At 40.0% G+C, this 12,533-nt stretch overlaps 1 protein-coding gene across 1 annotated transcript in view; it reads right to left on the minus strand.

Moving 5' to 3' along the window:
- Positions 1-1,203: 1,203 nt before the first annotated feature.
- Positions 1,204-12,533, minus strand: part of LOC119119652 (vitamin D3 receptor A) — a 64,009-nt gene continuing 52,679 nt past the window's right edge. The window contains exons 10-11 of the mRNA XM_037246137.1: positions 3,232-3,314; positions 1,204-2,374 (exon numbers count right to left, since the gene is read on the minus strand). Coding sequence (XP_037102032.1) covers positions 2,339-2,374; positions 3,232-3,314 — 119 coding nt within the window. The 3' untranslated portion in view covers positions 1,204-2,338. The remainder of the gene's footprint in view (positions 2,375-3,231; positions 3,315-12,533) is intronic.

Genomic DNA, 12,533 nt, shown 5'->3' on the forward strand with positions numbered 1-12,533 from the left:
ATACTGGGTGGGTCTCACAGCGCAAGACAGAAGATTCTCATTTGGCTGCAATGTTACCATGAAGCCCCCTTGCTTTCATTTGGAGCAAGATGTCAGATCTGCGCACTTTCCCACTGGTTGTGCGTAATAAAGTTTGTTTATCAGATGTGTTAAGCACATCTGAGTCTCATTGTGGCAAAACATAACAATGAAGACATACACGCACGCAGTCCAGATACGTCCTTTCAAGTAGTTACCTTCCAGTTATTAAAAGAACTTGTGACCGCAAAGACGCACATTTAAACCATCATGGACTTTTTTTAGTCGTTGACTTTGACTGAACTCCAGCTCACACTTACTGTCTCGCATTGACACATGGAAATATGTCATGCTTGTACACAATGATTAGTGTGTTGGGATGATTTGTTGTGTGTTTCCACGTCTCCTCCTCTGTTTTGGTTACCGGGCTCATCTGCTCAGCCTCACTAATCAAGCCTGCTGGCAGGAAAACACGGAGACCGTCTTAACCATTCGCTCGGAAGAATCCTTAAATCAGACAGCTAGATGGTTGATATATCCTGCTACAAATGTTCACTAAATCGTATCGATAACCTTTGTGAAGTGTGCAAGGTCTAATTAATCTGTTTTAATTAGACTTTGGTGGCATTTTGTAATTACTGTAAGTCGGGGTACTCACTGGATATGAATTTTTCAAAATGCCGGAAAAGCTTCTAATTAAAAATATTAAGTAGAGCTTTTTCTATGACTTTGTGGAACACAATGCTCTTCTTGATATATAAAACATAATTGTAGCAGCCATCAACTGAACAACACAGCTAAAATTATAATTATTTCTTAAAAATCTGCTTTGCTCATCTTTCTCTCTTTCTTTTTCCTCTGTCCAATAAAGGCAGATGTCCGCCCACTCTGCGCCTGTTTCGACTCGAAGTTCCGTTTAGGTCTCTAACTGTGTAAGGTGAGTGGTCCACAGCTTTTTTTGCATACAAACATTGGAAAATGTGAATTATGATATGCTGGTATTAACTCATCCTCACTTTTATATTTGGAAACTGAAATCCAACCTTTTAATGTCACTCACAATTGTCACCATTCTGCTTGACATATTTTCTTTTCACAAAATGCTTGTCAGAAAAGGTGTTCTTCCCTGCTGATGGCTGCAAAACTATCACAAGCACTGATCTCCACATTTACTCATTCACAAGATCAATTAAATTGTATACATTTATTTTCAACAGCCTATTGTCATTTTACAGCAATTCTCTGGGCTGCGTGACTTCCATTAGTGGGCATGTTCCTTTTGGGGGGGAGGGGCAATTAGATTTGACCTCATGTGTTGTCATGTCAATGTCATCTGCCAAGGTGGTATCGAGGGGTGGAATAGGCCACTTAAGTCTCCGGGTCCAAAAAGCACCACCCACCACTGCTATGAGCTACATATAAATTCAAATGCATAAACTACCGAGTTAGAAATATGCATAAAATGAATGGTAATAAATCTGGAGTGAGATTTTCTTTCGTGCTGCCGTTCAGTAAGCGCAAAATCATCTGTCAAGAACTGACGTTGCCAGGTCCACCGGTGACTCAATGATTAATCCCATGAAAGGGTGGAAACTTCCTCTGTTGGCCACTGAAGTGGAACCCAAATGTAAACAAAGTGAAGAGCCACTGTAAACAAACACAATAGAAAGGCAAGACGGAACGTTCAAAGTTTTATTGCGAGAAAGTGCGCCATTCATATAAATTTGTGCTGCCAGGAAATGATATGTTCAAGTGGTTGAAGTGAAGGTGAATAACAGTGAAACCAAGAACAAGGGTGGGAAAGGAGAATACAAAGAGGAGGAAGGCTGGGACAGTCTGGGGTCCAGACCCCTTGATGCCAGCAGCTGCTGCTGTTTTGTGGGTTGAAGCAAAAAGCTGGGAACCTCTTCTCTACTTGGCCTACTTAAGGAATGTTAACGTTATAGATACTCCCCTGGTTACACAGCACTCGCTCACTTCCTACCTTTGTTTTGTCATCTTCTTGCTGAAAGAGGGCTTCATTAAGTAAGCCGGGCCTAAAACAACTCCAATATTTTAACTTTGCTTCTGTGAAATGAATGGCAACCACAATGAATACCTCCATTCAAACCGACTGTGTGTTTCAGGTGAATTGTTCACTCAAATAAATTCTTCCCTTGCCTCAGTGCCGCTGGGTAGCTTTAAACACCTTTACGATAGCAACGTTTTGACCAAACCTTTCTGTTTGCCCGCGTGTGCGTAGGCTTGACGCCGATAGCTGCACGAGCCGCGTAACTGGCGCGACATCAAAGCTGAACAGCACGTAACTCACCCAGTGGGTTCAGTAAACACGCACAGCGCTGCGTGTGGACATCATCTTTAAACAAGAAACACAAACGTCATTAATTCAAAACCCATGGCAAATGCGAAACAGCGCCTTTTATTGTTTTCCTCCCTAAGTAGCCAACAAAGATGGGGGTCTTGGGGATTTTACTTTGCAGACAAGTGGCTCACCATGCAAGTAGGGATAATGAGCTGTAATTTGTGGGTCAGCAAAAATAATTTGCATGTTATTAATTATGTCATCATTTAAAAAAGAAAAAATCAATTTCCACATTTTGTATGTAAATAAACACATTACCACTTTCCACATTAGCTTAGCGCTCTGCGATTGTGATGTATCATCACATAAATCCTTGCTGCATTGATAAAGCATATTTTTGAGAATTTAGTCCTATTTTGAAGAGACTGACAGCATCTTATATATATACAAAAAAGTGTGACACTACAAGAGTAAAGTTTGGTTTTTGGAGCTCTCTTCTCCTCGTTAAACTAAACTTAGGACTTTAGCCTGTAAAAATACAACTTTATTCTTTTAACATTAGAACTGGCTTTGATCATGATTTTCATTTTAAGACTTTTTTCTAGACTATAACTAGTCTCATAAAGTAACTTTTTTTTAAAATAAAAACAATGTCATTTTATTTACTGTACCATTACGACATGTGACTTCTGACATTTGGGGGTACAGTGATACGCTCCAGAGTCACCCGCAATAGGTGAAAATCCAGAAACAATGTCTTAAGTATTTGAGCAACCGTGTAACTCATGGGGGAAACCATATATCTGTCAAAATTATTAAAACATATCTATAAATATGTAGTTCTTTCCTGATGATGTGATTGTGGATGAGAGTTCTTTTTCACATGTAAAACTTGAAAACAATGATCTCACGTTTAAGCAGGAGCTTCTTAAAGGAAGACTTTGAACCAAGTGTGTACATGTAATATGGATCCATTTCCGAGGTCCGAAACCATCTGGGAAGAGACGTGATTTTTTATTGCTTTGATTAAAATGACATCAAGTACTGTAGTGGTTGTGTGGTCACCGTGACAGCACCTGTGGGAGTTGTAAACAGAGACATGAAGACTGATGTAAAGCTCCAAATCTGCGAGCAATTTTCTCATGATTTAGCTGTAAAATATTTCCACCAGGCAACCAGATAAAGACTGAAACTAAAAGTGCACTAAAATCCCATGCTTAATACAGATTAAGCACATGTGTTATGGTGACTATCTTTCCAAACAGCTTTTTAAAAATGGTTAACACATTTACCCTTCAAACTCGGAATTACATCGCGGAAGAAGTAACTCTGTTCTGGACTACCTCCAGAATATGAAATGTCACTCACCTAATAAATGTAACCAAGGATGAAGAACAACAACAGTTATCTGAGCCTCTTTCACCAACTGTAATCCTTCTATCACAAATTCTTCAAAACCGAAGCGATACAGCAGAAGCAAATTTTATTAACCCACAGATGTGGTTTATCTGATTAGCAAGGACAATGATAGAGAACATGAAAAGCATTTACTGTACGTGAAAGACTGGCAGAAAATCTGCACGGCTGGGGCTCAGTTGTCCCAGCATGTTTTCTAGTGCCCGAAAGGTCAAGACACTGAACCCTGGTTTGCTCCCAGCGGGCCTGACAGCGCCTTCCAGGGCAGCAGCTGCCGGTATGAATGTGTGCATGACTGGCTGAATGTGAGGCTTTGTCAAGAGCTTTGAGCACCATAAAATGTTCTTATTTTCCCTTTCACAGTTATAACTGGCCCACTGAAAGCATTCCGAACTCAATTGAGGCGGAGGTGAAAACAAGTTTGACACAGGTGCTTTTAAATGCTCTTTCACTATACTGTGTATAGTTGGTTTAATTTAATAATTGAGAAAATATTCAAACTTGGGCTGGGACATATGGCCTGAAATTCAATCTCTTCAGGCATATCATGATATAAACTCAAGTGATAACAATTATAATGAAAGTATTTTGAAATTGGCTGTATAGTCTTGTTTATACTTGGCAAAGGACTATAAATGTTTAACTAGTGCTAGTAGCTTGCCATTTCCACTATAGTTCCTGAGCAGGATGGAAAATTGGGTGGCTGGGTGAATGCATCATTTTTGAACTAGCAGGTTCAAACATTGATCCAGCTTTGTGGTCAGAGGTTCTTATCGCCATTTTTGCACGAAGGTATATATACTGATGGCATTAACAAGCATTATTGCAATTGGTCGGTATTTTCTAAACGTACCGTCGGCCAAATTTACAGCCTCCAGTCCACCGCGTGCACAACACACCCTTAGTTCGAACCCTGAGCTTTTATGGGACAGTGTGTCGTGTACAACCTCAGGGATGTTTGAATTCAGACCTTCCCCTGTACTTGGCTCAGATCTGTCAGGGTGATTACTTCAAGAACCAAACCGGCTGCCCCACAAAATGTGCAAACCGCATACATTTGTCAGTAAAACACATTCTTTGGTCACATTTAAATGGACCTGACCCAAAACTGGATGTGCCCTTCCGTGACAAATGTTTTACCCTTGTGAAAGTTATAGTGAGACTCTGCTTATTGTCTTTTTTTTCTATCATTATTTTTTCTGACTGACACAAAAACCAAGCATGTGTGCCAAACAGCACCCCACAGACTGGAAGTATTCACTGAACAACATACAATTAAATCAAATGGGTCCGTTTCTGGTTTGGTTCAAAAAGAAAGAGAACGGTAAAGGGGGGGGTAAGAGGCACCAAAATAGTGCTCGAACGGTTATTTTCTGTGTCACTTCACCCATAATTAAAAGTAAACGTACAAAAATCCTGAAATCTTGTGCAGTTGTTTCTATGGGACTTGATGAAGTATTGGATGATAGTGCTAACGCAACTTGCAAAGTGTTCTGGCTGGGCCACCAATATGACTGACGGCTTAAGTAGGTGATTTGTATCACCACGCATGATCATTCTCTTTATCAGTAGGGAGTGTATCATCAAGTCATTATCTATTGTCGCTTTAAATAATACTGTGCATCAATAACATACAGTACATAAATAACTTTGAACAACTAAGCCACTTTTTGGCCCTCACTCTTATTATAGAGCTATTCTTTGCAGACAATCGTCTCACTTGCACATGATGGAGCCAGATGTGGCTGATAGATTTGTGATATCCGAATGCAGAGCCAGCGCGTATTTTGCGAGGACGTGAGGATGGATGGATATAGGAAGGAGGTGAATGGGGAAAACAATGGGTCTGAAAGACTGTGCGGGAGCTATTCCCAAAATGGGACAAGTCAACAGGAATTCACCAATTCATTCCCCAGACTCTCATTCAGCCACTCACACTGCTCACCCCAATCTCGCCCAAAATTCTTCACCCAAAATAGAGCTTTTCCCCATGTGACTTTCCCACAAAGACACACGTACGGGTTTTGTCCGAAGGAGGCCAGAGTGCAAGTAACAGCAACAGCTGCGGGGATTAGAGAGATGGAATGAAAAAGCAAGAAGTGGAATGTGTGGGCGGACAAACAGTATAAAGTGAAGGAGGGGTTGTGGCTGACATTATTTACTCACGTACCTCACTTATTAACCCAACGGCTATGCTCCTTTCTCGGGAGGAATGGCAGTAATGTCGCTGAGTCAATTTGACCCATATTGCAAAAGTGTCAGAAACTGAAAAAATATATATACACAACGGTATTTACATTGGTTACACCTCAGTATTGACTCACTACTATTGGGTGAATTGCCTCTTTTGCATTATGCTTTGTGTGTGTGCGTGCGTGCGTGCGCCTGTGCGTGTGTGTGTGTTTTAAAAAAAAATACATTCAAACTGTACAACTGTACACACACACTAGACATCTTCTGTTCAGGATCAAATCAACCTCCTAAATTAGCAATCAAAACAAAAGATCAGTGTTGCGAATATACTAAATGAACTGTTTTCATTTTACATTTTGTTTGCACAGCAGATTCCACAATTGAGGAGGTCATATCAGAACATTCTTCTTGTGCTTGTTTTCAAGTTTTAAATCAGTGTCACCAGTGTTTTGGATCACAATTCACATGAATTGTTAGAAACTACTCAAGTTGCACTAACAATACAAAAGAAATGCTGCACACATAAGGAAATCCTTCATTCTGCACACACAACCGAGTAATCTGTTGGGGACGATAAAATTCAAGAATAACATGAAGAAAATGTGCTACCGCGCTGCAATGTGTGGAATTATTTGAACAGAAAGACTTTTTTTTTTTTTTTCTCCTGTGTCAGTCAGACTGTTGTGGGGCTCTGGGACTATTTTGTTGAGGCGACGGCTCAGCGAGGAAGTCGTCAAAACAGGAAGTGTTTTATGTAGCTGAAACATTCCATTTTTAACTCTCACAGGCAGTCTAAAAAAAATAACACACTCAGCACCCACATTGTGAACCACGGGTTCCAGTTTGTATGCATTTAAGATACAAAGCAAATGTGCCACTTTAGTCTGGGTGGCAGCACATAGATTGAACCTATTCTAGAGTGTTGGTCACCTTTGAACCACTTGTCATCCATAGATTTGGATGTTTTGGCTTTCATGAGTGTCCAAGTTGTTTTTTCAGTCTAGAAAGAGTCACTGTCATTCAAACTTATTCCTGATATTTTCTCATCCTGTGTGATAACTCCCTTAAATCACTTGGTATGAGTGAGAGGCAGAGGTCAAATAGCACCTGCGACATCACACTGTCCTATTATTCCCAAATGCATTTCTGGACCCTTTTGAATTGAAAAAGCTGAATTTACAAGCTGGAGTTATGGTCTATAGCAGAGAACAAAAATCTTTACAGCCAGTACAGCCATTCTGTAATAAAAAATAAAAAAAAAGGAAAACAAATCTTAACAGGGTTCGTTTCTGGAGACATGGTTTGAATTCTATGTATTAACCTTTAAAACTGCCAACACAGAGGAATCATCATTTTTAGAATATTTCTTTTGTGTAGACAGTTTTAAGACCCACCTCCAACCCTACAGATTTCATATTATTGCCATGGTGACCCAGGATGGTCGATGGTATATTGGTGGGCCAGCCTGGGCATCTCCCCCTTATGTGTTTATATTAATATCAGTGACAAAACTGCATCTAATAAATAGATTGTTTTGGCAAACTGAAAAAAAGTGCTTTGCCACTCACCTCTACGGGGGCCAAGGGACTATCTGAGCTGAGGGGAGGAGGTCATTTAGCCTTTAGCCTTAGCCTTGTCTCATAAAAAAGTGCTTAATCCTGTGATATCTATAGACAATTACAATCCTTTGTGGTTTTCATTATTAATGTCAGGGCTCTGTCCCTATCCCCTGTACATAGTACAGAGCTTGTACTGTATAAGCAGCCCTGAAGCAAACCAGACAAAATGCCGTTGAGTCCCTTTCCCACAGTAGATGCCAGCCTCATCACAGCGATACTCACTTACTAAAACCTAGGTGTAAATCATGCAATATAGGCTACATGTATGCATATATACATGCATTTATACATACATACACAATTATATATACATATATACATATGTATATATAATTTTGTATGTATGTATGTATGTATGTATGTGTGTATATCTATCTATCTATCTATCTATCTATCTATCTATCTATCTATCTATCTATCTATCTATCTATCTATCTATCTATCTATCTATCTATCTATCTATCTATCTATCTATCTATATATATATATATATATATATATATATATATATGCCTTCCTATATTGTATTGTGACCAACATGAGAATTATTATTGCACAATATTATTAGCGCAAAATCTCTGAACTGCTTTGTTTACACACACACAAAAAAGAAAATCCAGATTTGGGGCAAGGCGGTTGAATTTTTTCATCTATTTACTGATTACAGATTACTCAGGAATGGAAAAATATTTGTTAGAATCAGGCTTTTTCCTGGTGAAAGAGGAATGGAGGATTTGATTTGATACAAAAAATAATCAAACTATAAAACATAATATTTTAAAAATGAGTAGATGTAGTAGCTGTTCTAAAATTGCTACAACTCCAGGGTTTTGATGAGTGCCATTGGCTGGATATTTCAGAAAACACAAGGGCAAAAATAAACAAAAGAGTAAAAAGATTGACAGTGGCACCGGTCAGTTGGCCTGCTGTGCTCCTGAGAGAAAGCGAGAACAGCACCCACAAGAGGAACTCACCCATCCCAGAAAAGACATTCCTATTTTTACGCAGGCAGTCGATGATCCCCACAGGGAAAGCACCCGTTGTGGGCACGCTCACTTTTTACCGCAAGATGTGTTGTCCTTGCAGAGAGCCGAAAATAAACGTTTGGAAAGCCACAAGGATAAATCTGACTGCTTTGTACGGAAAAGCTCACAATTGTGCTCTTGCGTGCTTCTTGAGGGAAAAAAGGAGCGAGAGAGACAGAATGCTGAAGACATGGATCCCAAACAGGAAGGAAAAAAGTCTGAAGAATGTAATTAAGGGAATAAAAACTAAATGAGAGACCAAATGGGGAGATTCATGTCCAGTATATCGACAACATTGGGAGTATGTATATGTAGCCGTATAGTATATACAGTGCTGGAAAACAAATGAGATCACTGCAAGTTTAAATAAACCAACGTTTGTTGTGGTTGTTGTGCTTGTGTCACAAATTAATCTGTTCTTGACATTTACACAAAATGAACACTTCAATTTCTTGGCATGGTATTAGTTGGCATAAATTGTATCTGGCCCCAAAAGATTACTTTTGATATCATTGGCATTTTACCATCAGTCAATACCAGAAGATAAATAAAAACACTAAAAGTAGAACTTCCTGGAGCGTACTTATGGCTTCCTGTTTATATGATCTCTGAGCTGCTTGCTCTCCAGTGTGTCTTGACAGAGAATAAACATCAACACAAACTTTGACTGGCCAGATGACGCTCAAGAGAGTTAGCTCAGATTTATTTTATGTTGTTTTTGTTTTGTGACAATGGTTTTGTGAGATTAGGTTTGTGTCAACTATGTTCACTAGTCGTCACCTAATCCGAGACAATTAGTTTGCAAATAAAAACATAGAAACCCACAAATAGGAATGTCACCAACTGGTTTGAGATAGTGAGAGCGCTTGAAAGAAAATAAGTTCTGTATCAAAGTCCCAAAAAAGATTTGACTATGGTATGAATCCTCCATCCTGAACCCTCTCCACAAACCACTGTAACAATGCCAGACAAGTTCAACTGCAGCCAGAGGAATGCAGAGTCACAACACAGAACATAAATCCATACAAGTGAGGCAGAGCTTTTTATAAAAAACAAAACAAAAAAAACAGATTAACTCATTCACTGCCATTGATGAGGAAAATACATCAAACATCACTTTGTACTGGGCTGGCAGAGAATTTTAGAGGTTTTTTATATATATAAAATTGTTTTGTGGACACCCTGAAATATGCTTGGCCCCCTCATGCCCACCCAAGAAAAAAATCCTAGCTCCACCAGTGATCACCCATAAAATAACATCTGTCGTCTTCTTTATATCGCTTCAAAATATCAGAAATTCTTTTTTGCCCTGTTGATTGGATGCAATTGGAGAAGATGCAAACTCAAGCAGGCCTGATCTGAGATTTGAATCTCGAATCTCAGAAGTGTGAGGCAGAACTACTAACCACTATTCCACTACATTTCCTAGTGCCTGCAAATTCCTCTAATTCCTCACTAACACCTAGGACATTTTTAGAACCTTCTTTGTCTTCTTTTAAACGATTAAAAAAAATGTGGCTATTTAAATCCGCACTAAGTTTATTTGGCCTTTTGCTCTCGTGTCATTTTTATGCAAACCAATTGGCAAGTCTTTTTGGTTTCATTGTTGTTTGAAGATGTGGGAGTCAGCTAGCGAGGCGGAGGCAGCGGAGGAGTGTCTGGGGTTTACTCTCGGTCCCTTGCGGTAATATTTAATAACAAACATTAAAAATACCACAAAAATCCTTCACCGCATTCCCACGGTCCCAATGTCCAGCGCACGCACACCACCCATACATGGCCTCTGGACACATATCGACTACACGCGTGTGTGTAAATACACTAATTCATACAGTGCTGTAGGGTACAAACATTTGACGTCAACATGAAAACAGAGAGGCGACAGAGGGAGACCCCACAAAATGAGGAAACGGTCATCACAAGTTTGGACCAACACATTTAGTTAAAAGGATCCTCATTCCTGACTGATGGCAATTTAAGTCCCGTGTGCAATAGCGTGCGTGCGAATGCATTCGTCATGTCGCCAGTGGCTTTCTGACCTCGTCTGGAGGTTTGGTGATCGCAGCCATAGATTCCTTTCCATCCCTCCCTCCCTCCCCTCCGTGTTTCACATGTGCGTCAGCAATGATACCGCAATCCCCCTTCTCCCCCTCCTTTTGTCCCATGATCCTCCCCTCTGCTTTTTTAACCCCACCCCCCCGCTCCACGAACTCGCCTGCATGCGTGCGGTTGCTTTGAGTTGCACTTAATTTACAGCGCCTGTTTTGTAAACAGACAGCCTTTATTTTCTATGTCATTTTGTGTCAACAGCACACGTGGTGAAATGTGAGGATGGTTTCAACCAAGCCATTATGTACAAGGCAATGTTGCCCAGTCTTCATTGAGCTGAGGCACAAATACGTATCTCACCGCACACCACCAACAAAAAGTGTCACAAAAAGTGTTTCATATGTTTAGAATGAAATAAGGCGCACAAAGTATGATTCTGTAATAATGTTCCACCCATTTAAGTGCTTCCTGTTACAGCTCTAATGGGCCATTTTTGTGGGGTTGTGTGTAAAACAGGCAATTGTTACCATGTGAAAATAGAGGACACGCATGGGTGCTGCGTGCTACAGTAAGTGTAGGCTAGGTGGTGTACATTGTACAGGGTGCGAAGCTTCTAATTTCCGCCGCGTCCAATGGAGTCACATTACTCACATAAATGGAATTCTAAAGTTTTGATTCTAGATTGTCGGGTTAGGACCCAAAAGTGGGCCACAGGCATATGCTGTGAACTAATTACCTGAACTGCGTAGAATACTTAGCTTTGTGATAAAGTTTGGCACTTTCTGTTGGGAGTGTGAATTTGGGTTATGTGGCCGTTGTGGGGGGTCATATTCTTACAAGAGGGAAAAGGTGCACAGCTGCACATGTACCACCTGGCTGACAATAAGGTCTTTTCATTCTTGTGCTATATGTTTTTGCATGGAATTCAATGATCGTCACGTGTCTCAGAAAAACTCCATGCCCCGTGATTTATAGCCAGCCTCAGAATTCAATTAATCGTTTGTGCACTCATTCCCTGGTTAGGCGCAAGCGGGTGTGTCAGAAGGCGGTATGGGAGAATATACTTGAGACGGAAATATGCACAAGATCAGACACGATAAAAAGGACTTGCGCAAAAAAGCAGACTATAGCCCAAGGAGCAGAACTCAATTGTGAACCAATAAAACAGTTGTAAGACAGTCAAATAATAATTGTCATCAACAGGTCATCATTTTGACAGGCATGTGTCAGAAATGTTGATAGTGTATTTGGTACATTTGGTACGCCTATGTTCCATATGAAGTCTCCAAAGGGAATATGTTGGGTGGGATACTTTGCTAAAGCAACAACAACGACGATCAGCTTGCAGAAATCAGAAGACTAAATTCAGAAAGCAAGTGATTGGTCATTACCTGAGCAGCTATGATGTCATTTTAATTTTCAGTTGACAGCAAGAGGCAAAAGGATATAAACAAGTGGATTTTGCTGCTCTATTCATATTACACCAACGCAATATTAATCACAACGCCGTGTTTACACTCGTGGGGGCACATACAACATATTGTAAAGAAAATGTTGGTATTGACTTCCCCTTTAATAAAGTGTTTTTATGAGTACAAGACATTTGATTCAAAACACTAACCTAATGTCAGACACAACAAACCTGCACTACATTTGCACTTTGGGTTTGATGGCCACAGCATTTAATTGGGAATCGAGTTGCCTCGAATCTCAGTGGCAGTTCTTCACCACTGCAAATGACAGCCACAAAAAAAAAACAAATTGTGACATGAATTTCTCTCTGACAGTGGCATCACAATTTATCTCTGAATATTTCATACAACTCAGCTATTGCTTCTGTTTGGTTTGGTCAAGACATTTAGTGTGCAACATAGTATGCGTTTTAATAACGACAGGGATTATTTTATTTCG

The sequence above is a fragment of the Syngnathus acus genome, chromosome 2 (genome assembly GCF_901709675.1).
Source record: "Syngnathus acus chromosome 2, fSynAcu1.2, whole genome shotgun sequence".
Taxonomy (NCBI): Eukaryota; Metazoa; Chordata; class Actinopteri; order Syngnathiformes; family Syngnathidae; genus Syngnathus; species Syngnathus acus.